Source organism: Xenopus tropicalis, chromosome 3 (assembly GCF_000004195.4).
Source record: "Xenopus tropicalis strain Nigerian chromosome 3, UCB_Xtro_10.0, whole genome shotgun sequence".
Taxonomy (NCBI): domain Eukaryota; kingdom Metazoa; phylum Chordata; class Amphibia; order Anura; family Pipidae; genus Xenopus; species Xenopus tropicalis.
Genome location: NC_030679.2, coordinates 8,364,541 through 8,383,034, shown reverse-complemented (window position 1 = coordinate 8,383,034; position 18,494 = coordinate 8,364,541). Strand labels below are relative to the sequence as shown.

The following is an 18,494-nucleotide window of genomic DNA, read 5'->3' as shown; positions in this document are numbered from 1 at the left end:
GATATTGGCCGGAGGGCCCCATATTGACAGTCTGTTTGCAGCCAGATATTGGCCGGAGGGCCCCATATTGACAGTCTGTTTGCAGCCAGATATTGGCCGGAGGGCCCCATATTGACAGTCGGTTTGCAGCCAGGTATTGGCCGGAGGGCCCCATATTGACAGTCGGTTTGCAGCCAGATATTGGCCAGAGGGCCCCATATTGACGGTCAGTTTGCAGACGGAAATTCGTTCACAACATACTAGCCCTGCTTCATATTCATAATGATCTTATTGAAGACCAGAAGGACACGGTGCCGACTCACCCAACAGCGGAAGGGCTGCAGGCCCGATATACAGCGTGACCTCCTCCTACAGGTCCACAAAATGCGGTCAGGGCCCCCTTAGTGTGTAACAAGGTTGCACATTGATTTATTTACCATTAATCCCAAATATAACTCAACCCTCCGACTGGGCTGTCCAGGGTCGGACCCTTGCTGGCGCTCCCCCTGCCCGACCGCTCCTCCCCTTTCCTGGTAGGGACCTGCGGGGGGTTAGGGAGCCCCTGTGGGGGGGTGGGGCAGGGGATGCAGCCGGCAGGGAAACCTGCAGGAGCCCCGGTGGGCCCTGCACCCCCCCCAGTCCGACCCTGGAGCTGGGTAAAGGTAGCCACAGGCCGATTCTAGCTGCTGATATCGGGCCCTTAGACCGACTCGACACCGGCTCGTGTATGGGCACTAACGAGGGGCCTGCCCGACCGATATCTGGCCTGAAATCGGGTAAATATCAATCGGGCAGGTTTAAAAATTCAGTCGGATCGGGGACCTCATTGGCTCGTTGATGCGGTCCCCAGACCGACTGCCCCATTGCCATCATTATAATCCGATCGTTTGGCCCCAGGGCCAAACAACCAAATTAGTCTGGTATCGGGCTAAACGATAGCGAGCAGATCTTAGCGTGTATGGCCGGCTTAAGACTCGGCAGCTTACCGGCCCGTGTAGGGGCACTAACGACGGGCCTGCCCGACCGACATCTGGCCTGAAATCGGGCAGGTATCAATCGGGCAGGTTAAAAAATTTAGTCGGATCGGGGACCGCATCAATGAGCCGACTGCGCCTATACCTGTCACTCAAATTTGATTGTTTGGCCCCAGGGACAAACGACCTAATTAGCCTGAATTAGCCAGATATCGCCAACCCGTCGGTGGGGATATCGGGAGAAGATCCAGTCGCCAAGCGACTGGCTCTTAGCGTGTATGGCCACCTTAACAGTAGATTGTGAGACCCTCAGATTCCAAGCCAATGTGACTGTGAGGCCCCTTTATAGGAGAGCGCTCTGATTGGCTGATGTAAGCGCTGAGACATGTAAAAGCAGTGACATCACCCCGAGTGAAAGACGTCTCGCTCTCAGGAGATCACATCGTGTTATTACAGGGCATACGGCTTGCACTCTAAGCCGTTATATCTCTGGCTTTCATGCAAAGCAGTCAGTCACTGAGATAAGTACCAGCCATCAAGGAGTAACCATTGCGTTTGATAAGTGCCGTACACTTGTTTTATTACGCGCGGGCGATAATGCTGATAGGCGGAAATTCTTTCATAAATTTTTTTTTAAACATAGTCTCAAAGGGACAGCGTCTAAATAAATACTGTTTTTCCTTTACAAACATTACTCGCTTTATTTCATAAGTTGATCATTTTTGTTAGTGTTGGGCTTCTGAATATGCAGCAGTTCCGCCTTGCTTTATGGCTGAGATTCTGTGCTTTATGGCACAGATCCTATCTGATCCCCCCATTGTAAGCAGCAGTCCTGCCCTGCTTTATGGCTGAGATTCTAGCTATCTGTATAACAGCATTCTGTCACAGTGGCACAGATCCTATCTGATCCCCCCATTGTAAGCAGCAGTCCTGCCCTGCTTTATGGCTGAGATTCTAGCTATCTGTATAACAGAGCATTCTGTCACAGTGGCACAGATCCTATCTGATCCCCCCCATTGTAAGCAGCAGTCCTGCCCTGCTTTATGGCTGAGATTCTAGCTATCTGTATAACAGAGCATTCTGTCACAGTGGCACAGATCCTATCTGATCCCCCCATTGTAAGCAGCAGTCCTGCCCTGCTTTATGGCTGAGATTCTAGCTATCTGTATAACAGAGCATTCTGTCACAGTGGCACAGATCCTATCTGATACCCCCCATTGTAAGCAGCAGTCCTGCCCTGCTTTATGGCTGAGATTCTAGCTATCTGTATAACAGAGCATTCTGTCACAGTGGCACAGATCCTATCTGATCCCCCCATTGTAAGCAGCAGTCCTGCCCTGCTTTATGGCTGAGATTCTAGCTATCTGTATAACAGAGCATTCTGTCACAGTGGCACAGATCCTATCCCCCCCCATTGTAAGCAACAGTCCTGCCCTGCTTTATGGCTGAGATTCTAGCTATCTGTATAACAGAGCATTCTGTCACAGTGGCACAGATCCTATCTGATCCCCCCATTGTAAGCAGCAGTCCTGCCCTGCTTTATGGCTGAGATTCTAGCTATCTGTATAACAGAGCATTCTGTCACAGTGGCACAGATCCTATCTGATCCCCCCATTGTAAGCAGCAGTCCTGCCCTGCTTTATGGCTGAGATTCTAGCTATCTGTATAACAGAGCATTCTGTCACAGTGGCACAGATCCTATCTGATCCCCCCATTGTAAGCAGCAGTCCTGCCCTGCTTTATGGCTGAGATTCTAGCTATCTGTATAACAGAGCATTCTGTCACAGTGGCACAGATCCTATCTGATCCCCCCCATTGTAAGCAGCAGTCCTGCCCTGCTTTATGGCTGAGATTCTAGCTATCTGTATAACAGAGCATTCTGTCACAGTGGCACAGATCCTATCTGATCCCCCCATTGTAAGCAACAGTCCTGCCCTGCTTTATGGCTGAGATTCTAGCTATCTGTATAACAGAGCATTCTGTCACAGTGGCACAGATCCTATCTGATCCCCCCATTGTAAGCAGCAGTCCTGCCCTGCTTTATGGCTGAGATTCTAGCTATCTGTATAACAGAGCATTCTGTCACAGTGGCACAGATCCTATCTGATCCCCATTGTAAGCAGCAGTCCTGCCCTGCTTTATGGCTGAGATTCTAGCTATCTGTATAACAGAGCATTCTGTCACAGTGGCACAGATCCTATCTGATCCCCCCATTGTAAGCAGCAGTCCTGCCCTGCTTTATGGCTGAGATTCTAGCTATCTGTATAACAGAGCATTCTGTCACAGTGACACAGGAATGTATAAACAAGTGAGGGTGTTATATCCCTTTAAGAAAAAGAAATGACGGAGAGATGTGAAGCTTTACATAACAGTGTGAGGCTAATCTATCACCTGATTGCAGGCCATTTATAGATAGCAATGTCATTGAGTTAATATTTAAAGCCTGTTGCAATCTGTAGCCTTCAACTGCCCAACAAATGCATTAAGTGGGTAGCACCTCTCTGTACTGCTCTTATGGATTAGAAGGGATCACCACAATGATATAACTTTCCCAAAATCAATATATTGTGTAATAAAGGAAAATGGAATTAAATTACATTGAATATTTTTAGTGGCTTTAAAGTTACGTAAGTTTCCTTTAGGGGGCATTCAGGGGAGGGGTCAAAGGGTGTTGGGGGCCTCTGCAGAGGGGGGGCTTCACCCCCCTGTCCAACCCTGGGCCTGGAATCTGCTACATGGTGGTCAACAGTCAGAACTACCAGCACAGGTATGGGATCCATTATACGGAAACCCATTATCCAGAAAGTTCCGAATTACGTAAAGGCCATCTTCCATAGACTCCATTATAAGCAAATAATTTTAATTTTATAAAATGATTCCCTTTTCTCTGTAATAATAAAACAGTACCTGTACTTGATCCCAACTAAGATATAATTACCCCTTATTGGGGGCAGAACAGCCCTATTGGGTTTATTTAATGGTTAAATGATTCCCTTTTCTCTGTAATAATAAAACAGTACCTGTACTTGATCCCAACTAAGATATAATTACCCCTTATTGGGGGCAGAACAGCCCTATTGGGTTTATTTCATGGTTAAATGATTCCCTTTTCTCTGTAATAATAAAACAGTACCTGTACTTGATCCCAACTAAGATATAATTACCCCTTATTGGGGCAGAACCGCCCTATTGGGTTTATTTCATGGTTAAATGATTCCCTTTTCTCTGTAATAATAAAACAGTACCTGTACTTGATCCCAACTAAGATATAATTACCCCTTATTGGGGGCAGAACAGCCCTATTGGGTTTATTTAATGGCTGTATATATCTGTTGATACCCGCAAAGTGGTGAAACAAACCCTTCCAGCAATGGGTTAATGATTACGCCTGTGTGAATGAGAGACCAATGAGGAAGTGCGAGACAGAGATATTAGACAGCTCTAAACATGGGAATGGGTCCAGCAGTCACCCTGGTGGTGGGAAGGAACATGTGTAGCAGGGTTACCCTCGGGGGGAGAAAGGGCACCTGTCTAAAATAGCCCCTCCATATTTATATGCACGGGGGGGGGGGGGGGGGGGGGAGGGGTGCAAGGTTTGTGTGTGGGGAACTTCTATATAAATCTCTCAGCTGCCTCGCTGGGTCCCTTCCCGATTTAGTCACGTCCCTCTACTGAATCCAGTAAGATGGCTACGCCCACTCGCATGACCTTGTTTATTGTGTCATTTAATTGTGGTAAAAATCATTTAGTTACTTAATTACAAGCCCCACCCACTTGGTCCAACGGTAAACTGAAGTCAATGCAATGTATAAACACCTACATAAAAATGACCAGAAACCCTAAAGAGTATTTGAAGCTTTTATTAAGGTGAGGTTTTTCCTCAGAAAAGGAGTTTGTTATTGGGGGCGGCCATGTTGAGAAGTTGTTTTTGTGGTAAGTGGTCACTTCCTGATCAGGGTTTCCACCTTTGTCATTTCCGACACGGCCCTATACTCTTCCTTAGTTTTATTCCTACCGTGCAAAGTAATAATCGGACCCCAAGGCTGAACAGAACAGGTCCCACAACTGCCCCAGTAGAGCAGATCTGTCACCATGTTTAACAAGATGGCTGCCACTGTGGGTGGCTTTTTCAAGGCCTCATTTTGACACAACTACCCACTGTCATATGGCTTCCAAGTACCATAGAGAACCCCAGGTTCTGTGCCCAAACGTTCCACACTCAACTTCTTTTGTTTGGTGTTTTGCATTGCCCGGGAATGACTAAAGAAGGGCACTGCGTTGGCGTTGGGGGTACAGCTTGTTGTGTGCCCAGAACATTCCTTCTCTGTATATTTGTATTTATACATATGGGTAGGGGGTGCCATAGTGTTTCCCTTAGACAGTACAGTATGGGCGTACAGCTTGTTGTGTGCCCAGAACATTCCTTCTCTGTATATTTGTATTTATACATATGGGTAGGAGGTGCCATAGTGTTTCCCTTAGACAGTACAGTATGGGGGTACAGCTTACTGTGTGCCCAGAACATTCCTTCTCTGTATATTTGTATTTATACATATGGGTAGGGGGTGCCATAGTGTTTCCCTTAGACAGTACAGTATGGGGGTACAGCTTATTGTGTGCCCAGAACATTCCTTCTCTGTATATTTGTATTTATACATATGGGTAGGGGGTGCCATAGTGTTTCCCTTAGACAGTACAGTATGGGGGTACAGCTTACTGTGTGCCCAGAACATTCCTTCTCTGTATATTTGTATTTATACATATGGGTAGGGGGTGCCATAGTGTTTCCCTTAGACAGTACAGTATGGGGGTACAGCTTATTGTGTGCCCAGAACATTCCTTCTCTGTATATTTGTATTTATACATATGGGTAGGAGGTGCCATAGTGTTTCCCTTAGACAGTACAGTATGGGGGTACAGCTTATTGTGTGCCCAGAACATTCCTTCTCTGTATATTTGTATTTATACATATGGGAGGGAGGTGCCATATTGTTTCCTGTAGACAGTACAGTAGTACAGTGGGTGTGGCTTAAAAAGGGGGGGCAGTCAAAATTGGCTTCAATTATCGGCCCTCCACCATGTAGGCCAGAAAAATTCTTGCCCTTGGTACCACTGACTTTGGACTGCACTGGGCTAGATAGTTTTCCTGCTCATCTTCTTGTTTTGTGTGGTTGGTTGCTAGGGTAAGGCATCTTAGTAACATAGTAACATAATTTTAGTACAAACCTGGAGGCTTGCAGAACAGAGCATACCTTTTATAATAATATGTAATATAAACTAAACCAACTCACCCACAGCCCTTGAGGTATCCATCTTGAGGCTGCTGGGAATCCCCATGTTGGACAGGTGAGCCGGTTAAGCAGCAAGTGATCAGCTTTCCCTTGGGGAGAGAGAAAGGAAAAACCTGGCCTGCCCTATGGCGATGCCTGAGTCACACAGAGGGGGGGGGGCATTTGTTTTGCCCCGTGCTTATCTCTATGTAAATGCAGCTGCCGTATCATTACCGAACCCAACTGACGGCACACTCAGAACGAAAGCAGTTATGCTGCACTTCCACATCGCAGTCTGGTCATCGTGGAAATTTTTGAAAAGTTTTGCAAGGCGTGTGTCGGCCGGGGAGAGAAACAGTCAGCAAACCAGCAAGTGTTTCCTTCCCTACGTTCTATAGGGGATCATTAAAGGGGTTGTAAACCCAACTGCGCAACGCTGTCCCACTGCCCCCCCTAGTTATCGGTAGAAGTTGCCAAAAAACGTCATTATAGATGCAATAAAATTCACCAATGAGAATCCTACTGACTAAATATCTCATTATAAATGCAGGAGAAGTGACCAATGAGAATGCTGATTCCCAGCACTGTGTCGGCCATCTTGCTGGTACCTTACATATAGAGATAATGATGGCATTTTTCCCGTTATTATATGGCACAGGAATCAGACATGGGGATAAAGGGACAGACTTGTTCAGTGCTGGGAAACTGTGCTTATTGCTCCCAACTCCAATTGCAGGAACAGAGAACAGGGAGCCGGATTTACTCACATCAGCTGGGATTCTCATTGGGGGATTTCTTGCATTTTAATGGGGGAAAGTTTTATTGTGCAATATTGCTTTAAGAATCCAACCCTGATGTTGCTGGACTACAGCTCCCAGCATGCCTCAGCCTTCATTATATGTTACATTATTCTGGGATTTGTAGTCCAGCAGCAACTAAATAAAGTTTGGTTGAGCAGCGCAGTGCAGCAGGGTTTAGTTATTTTGCTTTTCTGCCACCTTGAATTCCCTGATCTAATGTTCATTGCCCCAGAATACCCATAGGGACCCCTGTGCCTCCCAGCAGGACATTACATAGTAACATAGTAAGTTGGGTTGAAAAAAGACACACGTCCATCACGTTCAACCATAATGCCTATATATAACCTGCCTAACTGCCAGTTGATCCAGAGGAAGGCAAAAACCCCATCTGAACATAGTAACATAGTAAGTTAGGTTGAAAAAAGACACACGTCCATCACGTTCAACCATAATGCCTATATATAACCTGCCTAACTGCCAGTTGATCCAGAGGAAGGCGAAACCCCATCTGAAGCCTCTCTAATTTGCCCCAGAGGGGAAAAACCTCCTTACATAGTAGATAAGGCTGAAAAAAGACTGCCTTCACATCTCCCCTGTACCCCCCTGCCATTTATGTTTTGTCATGTGACCTTACTCCTCGTCGGTATCCTCCTCATCCTCCAGGGAGAAGGGAACAGACACATTGTACAACTTGATATGAGCCTCGATACAATCGATACATTGAATATCCTATCAGCCTTGGGGGTTGCTGGGAGTTGTAGTCCAGCTTCTTTGTTGAGTTTTTGGCCTTGAATTGGAAACCTTGGGTGGTCCCGTTTTGCAGGGGAGCCTGGCGCTGCAGGGGTTAAAGCGGTGCAACTGTCTGTTGTTCGGCTCTGTGACTAAATCCAATACCCGATGAGCTCATTCCCATTCTGCTTTCTCCTTTTTATCTCCCTGTAATTCACCCCCCCCCCCCCCAATCATCTTCCTCCTTGGCCCGGCTGTCATTTTTCTTCTTCTTCACCTTCCTTTTCGGTTTGTATTGGGTTTTTTTTCTTCCTTTCATTGCATTCTTGCCCCTTCCTGTGAAAGGGAAACATTTGTGAAGTCCCCCCCATGTGTTCGGTCCCCCCCCCCTGCAGGCACCCAGCTGAAGGAGGAGGAAGCGGCTGAACTCCCGAGCGAAGGTGAAGGAATGATGTAATTCGTATACGACGTAGAGGCATCTTTTGTTTGCACTTGTGAAACTGCCCTTTCAACTGACAAAGGAGGAAAGAAGCTCTCGGGCAGCCAACTCAGAGGAGTCCGACGGCAGACTCAGCTGCCAGCAGGATGACCTGATGCATCTGGGGAGCACAATGAGCTGGACAGAACCATAACAGCCCACCACTCTGCTCCTCCACCCCCTCTTCATCTGGGCAGTGATGGCCTCCGAGAGCCCCCGATGCAGGATACTGACTGCCGAGACGCTGGTTACTTGGATGGAAGGGGGGACGGAGAAGGTGCTGCTCATAGACAGTCGCCCCTTTGTGGAGTTCAACACGGCTCATATTCTGGAAGCCATCAACATCAATTGCTCCAAGCTGATGAAGAGGAGGCTACAACAAGACAAGGTCCAGATCGTGGAGCTCATCCAGCATTCGGCCAAGCAGACGGTGAGTGGGGGGGAGGGGGTGTATGGGGGGGGGGGTGTAAGGGTCACCATTGGGCTCAGACTCTGGGATCTGGAAGTGCTCACTGGTGTGACCCCGTGGCTAGTGTTGTCATTGAGCAAGGAATTCCACAAATGCCAAGTGTTGGTCCTGGTGGCCTCACATGTCCTCAGCATCCACCCAGGAACTATGGGAAATGCAGAGATATTTCAGTATGTAATATACACGTGACTTACTGCTAATATCTGTCTTTATAACCGTGTCACTTGTGTTATGGGGCTGTCACTCACTCCAGTGTGTTTTGTCAGGATAATAGAAGGTCTATCACCTGTGTTAAAGCACTTGGCCTGCAGCCTTGTGCCTTTATATGGGCACAGAATCCCTCAGTGACTGCTAATATCCTTATCATTTACAGTAGGGGGTACATTATCCCTTATAATACATGAGTGATACTCAGAGTTCCCTGTATAACTCAGCCTGCAGCCTTGTGCCTTTATATGGGGGGCACAGAACCCCTCAGTGACTGCTAATATCCTTATCATTTACAGTAGGGGGTACATTATCCCTTATAATACATGAGTGATACTCAGAGTTCCCTGTATAACTCAGCCTGCAGCCTTGTGCCTTTATATGGGGGGCACAGAACCCCTCAGTGACTGCTAATATCCTTATCATTTACAGTAGGGGGTACATTATCCCTTATAATACATGAGTGATACTCAGAGTTCCCTGTATAACTCAGCCTGCAGCCTTGTGCCTTTATATGGGCACAGAACCCCTCAGTGACTGCTAATATCCTTATCATTTACAGTAGGGGGTACATTATCCCTTATAATACATGAGTGATACTCAGAGTTCCCTGTATAACTCAGCCTGCAGCCTTGTGCCTTTATATGGGGGGCACAGAACCCCTCAGTGACTGCTAATATCCTTATCATTTACAGTAGGGGGTACATTATCCCTTATAATACATGAGTGATACTCAGAGTTCCCTGTATAACTCAGCCTGCAGCCTTGTGCCTTTATATGGGGGGCACAGAACCCCTCAGTGACTGCTAATATCCTTATCATTTACAGTAGGGGGTACATTATCCCTTATAATACATGAGTGATACTCAGAGTTCCCTGTATAACTCAGCCTGCAGCCTTGTGCCTTTATATGGGGGGCACAGAACCCCTCAGTGACTGCTAATATCCTTATCATTTACAGTAGGGGGTACATTATCCCTTATAATACATGAGTGATACTCAGAGTTCCCTGTATAACTCAGCCTGCAGCCTTGTGCCTTTATATGGGGGGCACAGAACCCCTCAGTGACTGCTAATATCCTTATCATTTACAGTAGGGGGTACATTATCCCTTATAATACATGAGTGATACTCGCAGTTCCCTGTATAACTCAGCCTGCAGCCTTGTGCCTTTATATGGGGGGCACAGAACCCCTCAGTGACTGCTAATATCCTTATCATTTACAGTAGGGGGTACATTATCCCTTATAATACATGAGTGATACTCAGAGTTCCCTGTATAACTCAGCCTGCAGCCTTGTGCCTTTATATGGGGGGCAAAGAACCCCTCAGTGACTGCTAATATCCTTATCATTTACAGTAGGGGGTACATTATCCCTTATAATACATGAGTGATACTCAGAGTTCCCTGTATAACTCAGCCTGCAGCCTTGTGCCTTTATATGGGCACAGAACCCCTCAGTGACTGCTAATATCCTTATCATTTACAGTAGGGGGTACATTATCCCTTATAATACATGAGTGATACTCAGAGTTCCCTGTATAACTCAGCCTGCAGCCTTGTGCCTTTATATGGGGGGCACAGAACCCCTCAGTGACTGCTAATATCCTTATCATTTACAGTAGGGGGTACATTATCCCTTATAATACATGAGTGATACTCACAGTTCCCTGTATAACTCAGCCTGCAGCCTTGGCGACTAGGCGATAGAAGCTGCTAATATTAAAGGGGAAGTTCACCTTCATAAAGTGGCCTTAGGAGGAAACTCAGTGCTTACAGTCTCTTTACCACTGCTGACGGCAGCCATGTTTATTTCCCCCACTCTGTGTCCCCTTCTGTAGGTGGAGTTGGACTGCCAGGCCCAGCAGGTGGTTGTGTATGATCAGAGTTCCGTGGACGTCTCTGCTTTGCCTGCTGAGTGCTTCCTGTCTGTGCTACTTGGAAAACTGGACAAACTGTTCCACAATGTGCAACTTCTCTCAGGTACCGTGCACCCCCAAAATGGCAGCTTACAGCAAAAGGGGTGGGGTCTGTGCACACATTGATGGCAGCTTACAGGTGAGAAGGGAGGCTGCGACTCAAGCAGTGGGTTGGACTAGAACACTAATGGCAGCTTCTGCAGGGAGGAGTCTGACTCAAGCAGTGGGTTGGACTAGAACACTAATGGCAGCTTCTGCAGGGAGGAGTCTGACTCAAGCAGTGGGTTGGACTAGAACACTAATGGCAGCTTCTGCAGGGAGGAGTCTGACTCAAGCAGTGGGTTGGACTAGAACACTAATGGCAGCTTCTGCAGGGAGGAGTCTGACTCAAGCAGTGGGTTGGACTAGAACACTAATGGCTGCTTTTGGGGGGGAGGAGTTTGACTCAAGCAGTGGGTTGGATTAGAACACTAATGGCAGCTTCTGGGGGGAGGAGTCTGACTCAAGCAGTAGGTTGGACTAGAACACTAATGGCAGCTTCTGGGGGAGGAGTCTGACTCAAGCAGTGGGTTGGACTAGAACACTAATGGCAGCTTCTGGGGGGAGGAGTCTGACTCAAGCAGTGGGTTGGACTAGAACACTAATGGCAGCTTTTGGGGGGGAGGAGGAGTCTGACTCAAGCAGTGGGTTGGACTAGAACACTAATGGCAGCTTCTGGGGGGAGGAGTCTGAATATCTGACACTTAGTGATCGCTCTTTTTCAACCACTAATTAACTTCATTTTCTCACTTTCTAGGAGGCTTTTCAGAATTTTCCGCGTGTTTCCCCGGGCTGTGTGAGGGCAAAGCTTCTATGGTGCCCACTTGCATCTCCCAGCCCTGCCTGCCCGTATCCAGCGTGGGCCCCACCCGCATCCTCCCTCACCTGTACCTCGGCTGCCAGCGGGACGTGCTCAACAAGGTGAGACCCACAAACATGTCTGTGTCACTGCGGCCAGCGTTCCAGTCACATGATCCCTAACTTGCCCACGCGCAGGTCCAGTTCCAGTTTTGTCTGGGTTATTTACCCTTCTTTCTGCCCCTCGGGTACAGGAGCTGATGCAGCAGAATGAAATCGGGTATGTACTGAACGCCAGCAACACCTGCCCCAAACCGGACTTCATCTCAGACTCCCACTTCCTGCGCATACCCGTCAACGACAGCTTCTGCGAGAAGATCCTGCCGTGGTTGGACAAATCTGTGGATTTCATAGGTAGGTGCATAGAACTGTATGTCGGCTCTTAGATATTTAGTATCTTCGGCACAAACGTGGCCAAAGCCAGTGATCCCCAACCAGTGGCTCAGGGGCAACAAGTTGCTCCCCAACCCCTTGGTTGTTGCTCTCAGTGCCCCCAAACCAGGGAGTTATTTTTGAATTCCTGACTTGGGGGCAAGTTTTGGTTCAATAAAAATGCATAGAGGCCCCTAATAGCCAATCCCAGCCCTTATTTGGCTCCTCCATGAACTTTTATGGTGCTTGTGTTGCTCCCCAAGTCTTTTTACATTTGATTGTGGCTCCCGAGTAAGAAAGGTTGGGGGTCCCTGGCCTATGGCATAAACTGACCAAACAACTTGAGAGCTTTAGTTCTAATCAGAGTTTCTAAAATATTTTGCTTATTCCTTCTTTTTGTTGTCTTCAAAACAGAGAAAGCCAAGGCTTCAAATGACCGAGTCCTTGTGCACTGCTTAGCTGGAATCTCCCGTTCTGCAACCATTGCTATTGCATATATCATGAAGAGAATGGATATGTCGCTGGATGAGGCTTATAGGTAACTACTGTACCCTTTCCCTGGTCATAAAGCAGGGCAGGACTGCTGCTTACAATGGGGGGATCAGATAGGATCTGTGCCACTGTGACAGAATGCTCTGTTATACAGATAGCTAGAATCTCAGCCATAAAGCAGGGCAGGACTGCTGCTTACAATGGGGGGGATCAGATAGGATATGTGCCACTGTGACAGAATGCTCTGTTATACAGATAGCTAGAATCTCAGCCATAAAGCAGGGCAGGACTGCTGCTTACAATGGGGGGATCAGATAGGATCTGTGCCACTGTGACAGAATGCTCTGTTATACAGATAGCTAGAATCTCAGCCATAAAGCAGGGCAGGACTGCTGCTTACAATGGGGGGATCAGATAGGATCTGTGCCACTGTGACAGAATGCTCTGTTATACAGATAGCTAGAATCTCAGCCATAAAGCAGGGCAGGACTGCGGCTTACAATGGGGGGATCAGATAGGATCTGTGCCACTGTGACAGAATGCTCTGTTATACAGATAGCTAGAATCTCAGCCATAAAGCAGGACAGGACTGCTGCTTACAATGGGGGGGGGGATCAGATAGGATCTGTGCCACTGTGACAGAATGCTCTGTTATACAGATAGCTAGAATCTCAGCCATAAAGCAGGGCAGGACTGCTGCTTACAATGGGGGGATCAGATAGGATCTGTGCCACTGTGACAGAATGCTCTGTTATACAGATAGCTAGAATCTCAGCCATAAAGCAGGGCAGGACTGCTGCTTACAATGGGGGGATCAGATAGGGTCTGTGCCACTGTGACAGAATGCTGTTATACAGATAGCTAGAATCTCAGCCATAAAGCAGGGCAGGACTGTTGCTTACAATGGGGGGATCAGATAGGATCTGTGCCACTGTGACAGAATGCTCTGTTATACAGATAGCTAGAATCTCAGCCATAAAGCAGGGCAGGACTGCTGCTTACAATGGGGGGATCAGATAGGATCTGTGCCACTGTGACAGAATGCTCTGTTATACAGATAGCTAGAATCTCAGCCATAAAGCAGGGCAGGACTGCTGCTTACAATGGGGGGGGGGATCAGATAGGATCTGTGCCACTGTGACAGAATGCTCTGTTATACAGATAGCTAGAATCTCAGCCATAAAGCAGGGCAGGACTGCTGCTTACAATGGGTATTAGATAAGGCAAGAAAATAACTCCCTTGTGCAAAAGGCAAGATTCCTCTATCCTTGTTACCTTTCCCCCTGATTGGCTGTTTCAGTTGACCGTGGGGCTCTGAGCCACTGACGCTGAGTTGTTTCTATAACCCCCTGTGCTTCCCTCCAGGTTTGTGAAGGAGAAGAGACCAACCATCTCACCGAATTTCAACTTTCTCGGGCAGCTTCTAGACTTTGAGAAGAAAATTAAGGCTCAGACGGGGCAAGCGGCGCCCCCCTGCAAACTGAAACTCCAACTGGATCTCAGCACCAACGAGCAAGCCGGCTCCACCGACACCCACCAACCGCCAAGCCCGCTGCCTCCCCGTCCTACCTCAGCAGAGCAGCGGCCCCAGCCCTCCAGAGTTCAGCCTCCCCCTCCCATAGAGGAGGCCCCGCTCCTGCAAGGCCTCAACGGACTCCACGTGTCTCCTGCGGAGAAGCTGGGGGACAGCAATAAAATCAAGCGCTCTTTCTCTCTGGATATTAAGTCGTTGCCTTTTTGTGGTATAACCAGCACCGCGTGCCTTTCCGCCGGGTCGGAGGACAACACCGAGTTCTATAAGCCTCCCGCTACGCTGGAGGGCGGCGGCAAGATGTGCCAGTTCTCGCCGGTGGAGGAGGTTTCCGAGCAGACTCCAGAGCCGAGTCCGGACAAAGAGGAAGCGGCGGGAGTTCTAGATAAACCCGTTGGTACCCGGCCGACAGAGGCTACTCTCAGGCAACCGCACCACGCGGGACGGGCCAGTGTTCTGTCCCAGAGGTCACTAGCGGCCCCACTGTTCCGCAGCGGCAGTATGGAGGATAACCGCAAAGCAAACTTCCTGTTTGGACTCTCCAGCAGCCAGCAGCACCTGGCCCGGTCCGGCTTGGGCCTCAAAGACTGGCACTCGGACATCCTGACAACACAGGCCACCTCACTAACTGGCAGCTGGTACTTCACCTCGGACTCCCCCTCTCACTTCTACTCTGCCTCCGCCCTGTACGGCGGCGGGACATTCGCGGCTTACAGCTGCGGGCAACTCCCGACAGATACCCCCTGTGCTGTGCGCAGGAGGCAGAAACCCTCGGCCCGGGGGGACTCGCGGCGCAGTTGGCACGAGGAAAGCCCCTTTGAAAAGCAGTTCAAGCGCCGCAGCTGCCAAATGGAGTTTGGGGAAGGGCTGGGGGACAGCAGGTCCAGAGAAGAACTGGGCAAAGTGGGCAGCCAGTCTAACTTCTCGGGGAGCATGGAGATCATCGAGGTGTCCTGAGACTGGTTTGGGGGGGCCGGGAGGGTATGGGGGAGCCAGCGAGCTGAGCTTCTCTTCTCATTGGTTGTTTTTATTCTTCTTTTTCCCTGTTAATCTGAATCAATAATCCACACAGTAGCGTGCTGGGGGGGAACTGTCTTAATCTGTATTTACAGCACTATATCCCCCCCCCCCCCACCTCTGAAAACATGAGGTCTCCACCCCTCAGGGAGCCCCCCCTCAACCGGATGCACTAGAACCTTCCATTCCTGATTTCAATATAAAATACTCTTTGCTAGGTCAGATCTGCAGTGGTAGTTGCTGGCAAGGTCAAGGTTGGGCAGCCCTGACTGAGGTGGTTCCCTCTCCCCCCAAACTCAGTTCCTACCCCCCAAACTCAGTTCCTACCCCCCAAACCCAGTTCCTACCCCCCAAACCCAGTTCCTACCCCTCAAACCCAGTTCCTACCCCCCAAACCCAGTTCCTACCCCCCAAACCCAGTTCCTACCCCTCAAACCCAGTTCCTACCCCTCAAACCCAGTTCCTACCCCTCAAACCCAGTTCCTACCTCAACCCAGTTCCTACCCCAAATCCAGTTCCTACCCCTCAAACCCAGTTCCTACCCCCCAACCCCAGTTCCTACCCCCCCAAACCCAGTTCCTACCCCCCCAAACCCAGTTCCTACCCCCCAAACCCAGTTCCTACCCCCCAAACCCAGTTCCTACCCCCTCAAACCCAGTTCCTACCCCCTCAAACCCAGTTCCTACCCCCCAAACCCAGTTCCTACCCCATGTAGTTATTTCTCATATGAATCAGAGTGCAATGTGGAAATGGGCCTGAGTGTACATGTCCGAAGTATATATCTGTGTGTGTTTGTTTGTTTTGACGAATCAGATCTCTCTAAATCCTGCCGCCCACCAATCACAGACCCCCTTATTCATGGCTGGCCCCAGTGGAATGATGGTGTAGGTATGTGAAGGGCCTTTGTACTGGTAAGGGAAGATGGAAGCTCGGTATATAGGGATTCAAGCGATGGACTCTTTGTGTTGATTGGTCGTCTTTCTTTGGGTAAATTCTTGCTGATTTTAAAGGGAAACAGTCTCTGCCTTTTATACAGAAAAGAGCCGTCGTCGCCCCCCCCCCCCCCCAGCCTGGAAATCATGTGACACGCACGTTTTAATGAACAAAACTACATAATATTTTTAGGATGTAAAATTACTAAGTCAGGTGATTTAAAAAAAATTACTTTTTAATATCTAAAAAATGTTATGAAAGGGGAAATGTATCCTGGTGTTAATGTGCTATTTCCCCTTAAGACTAGGAAACTGTAGTCTCGCCCACTGCCTTATCAATCAGCGCCCTCTATTGGTCAGATACAGGCAAACCAGTAAAACCTTACTCTTCCATAGATGATACAAGACAATTTGATTCATTTCCCCCCATGGTTTTATTGATTCTTACAAGGTACAGTAGCCCAAAATGTCTGCCTCCCCTTGGAACCAGAATTGCAAAAGTCCAGTTTGCTGGCCACAAAGAGAAGGTTTGAGTTGGATTGTGGGTGCGTAAGGCAACATGGCGGTGCCCGATCGTGTAATTTAGAGTCCTCTATTATAGCTCAAAGAGGTGTTCCCCAATTAGGAGCTAGGTGACTGGTGGCCTTAATAAGTAGTCTGGGGGCCCATTATTTCTGCACGACGTGGTTACACATTACTCCCTATGGGAGCAGCCCGACCACCACTGCTCCGTTAGTGGGTCTGCATTTTCAGGCTGCTGTAGCTTTAGTACGATCAGGGCCGCCATCAGAAATGACGGGTCCCTCCCATCAGTACAAGAGACACACAGACATAGCCAGGGCCCCCCTAAAACATTGCTGGTTCTCCCCCACTCTCCTCATACTATGGCCCACTCCCCACTGCTTTCTGCTCCCCCAACATGCTCCCCCCTCAGCATCCTCCAGCTTCCCCCAGCATCCTCCAGCTCCCCCCGGCATCCTCCTGTTTCCTGCAGCCCCACCTGCTCCCCCCAGCATCCTCCTGCTTCCTGCAGCTCCCCCCCAGTGTCCTGCTGCTTCCTGCCGCTCCCCCTGCTCCTCCAAGCTTCTTCTGGCTGTGCCCTCTTGCTATGCCCCCGGCTCCCCGCTGCATCCACTCTTTTTATAAGGTTGTACCCCGTGAGTACTGACGTCACACATACGCACGGGGCACAACCAATCGAATTACCTGCTGACCACCAATGACGGGGTACGTAATTCTTTAAAGCGAGGATCGTCCAAGCCCGGGACAACTGCCCCCCCTGTGCCCCCCTGAGTACGATGATGCTGCCAAAGCCAATGCCATTACCAGGAATTTCAGGCCTTGGAGCTGCACGTTTGTATTGGTCCAAAATGCACTTTTGCAGAACCAACGACTTAAGTTTCCCTTTAAAACTGCCCAAGATACTGAACCATTTCTATTAACCTTATTACAATCAGTACGTCTGATTCGCCAGTGCCTGCCCCAATCAGTGGAGACCTATTTAGACTGATTTCCTAGCACTAGATGTAGAACGGAACCAGTGGGCACGGATTTACTTTGTAGGAAAATACACCATTTTGTGGCTTTATTTCTCTTTAATGAATCCAGTATATTTGGACGTTTCTACAGAAATGAATGATTTTTTTGGTATGGGGAGGTCTGTACCTATATCCCGGCTCAATCTTTTTTTTAAACAAATAAATATAAACTGATGGCAAACAATGTCACACCACTATCTTGTTAGAATTTGTATTAAAAAAAATACTCATATTAGATCTGTGTAAACAGTAAAATAAAAGAAATATTCTTGCCGCAGGTGTCAGCAGTGTGTCCTTCCCTGACTGGGCTGTGTATACATGTATGGGACCTGTTATCCAGAATACTCGGGACCTGGGGTGTTCCGGATAAGGGGTCTTTCTGTAATTTGGATCTCCATACCCTAAGTCTGCTAAAAAAATCATTTAAATATTGAATAAACCCAATAGGGCTGTTCTGCCCCAAAAAGGGGTAATTATATCTTAGTTGGGATCAAGTACAGGTACTGTTTTATTATTACAGAGAAAAGGGAATCATTTAACCATTAAATAAACCCAATAGGGCTGTTCTGCCCCAATAAGGGGTAATTATATCTTAGTTGGGATCAAGTACAGGTACTGTTTTATTATTACAGAGAAAAGGGAATCATTTAACCATTAAATAAACCCAATAGGGCTGTTCTGCCCCAATAAGGGGTAATTATATCTTAGTTGGGATCAAGTACAGGTACTGTTTTATTATTACAGAGAAAAGGGAATCATTTAACCATGAAATAAACCCAATAGGGCTGTTCTGCCCCCAATAAGGGGTAATTATATCTTAGTTGGGATCAAGTACAGGTACTGTTTTATTATTACAGAGAAATGGGAATCATTTAACCATGAAATAAAC

The 18,494-nt window shown here is 48.1% G+C and overlaps 1 protein-coding gene across 2 annotated transcripts in view; it reads left to right on the top strand.

The window, feature by feature from the left end:
* The window catches only part of dusp16 (dual specificity phosphatase 16), a 29,854-nt gene extending 11,976 nt beyond the window's left edge, over positions 1–17,878 (top strand). Inside the window, 6 exon segments of one of the 2 annotated variants that reach the window (NM_001097242.1) lie at positions 8,098–8,660; positions 10,749–10,890; positions 11,623–11,786; positions 11,918–12,077; positions 12,510–12,633; positions 13,953–17,878. In NM_001097242.1, the coding sequence (NP_001090711.1) occupies positions 8,430–8,660; positions 10,749–10,890; positions 11,623–11,786; positions 11,918–12,077; positions 12,510–12,633; positions 13,953–15,075 (1,944 nt within the window). In that variant the 5' untranslated portion in view covers positions 8,098–8,429 and the 3' untranslated portion in view covers positions 15,076–17,878. 2 annotated transcript variants of the gene reach the window in all.
* Positions 17,879–18,494: the final 616 nt, after the last annotated feature.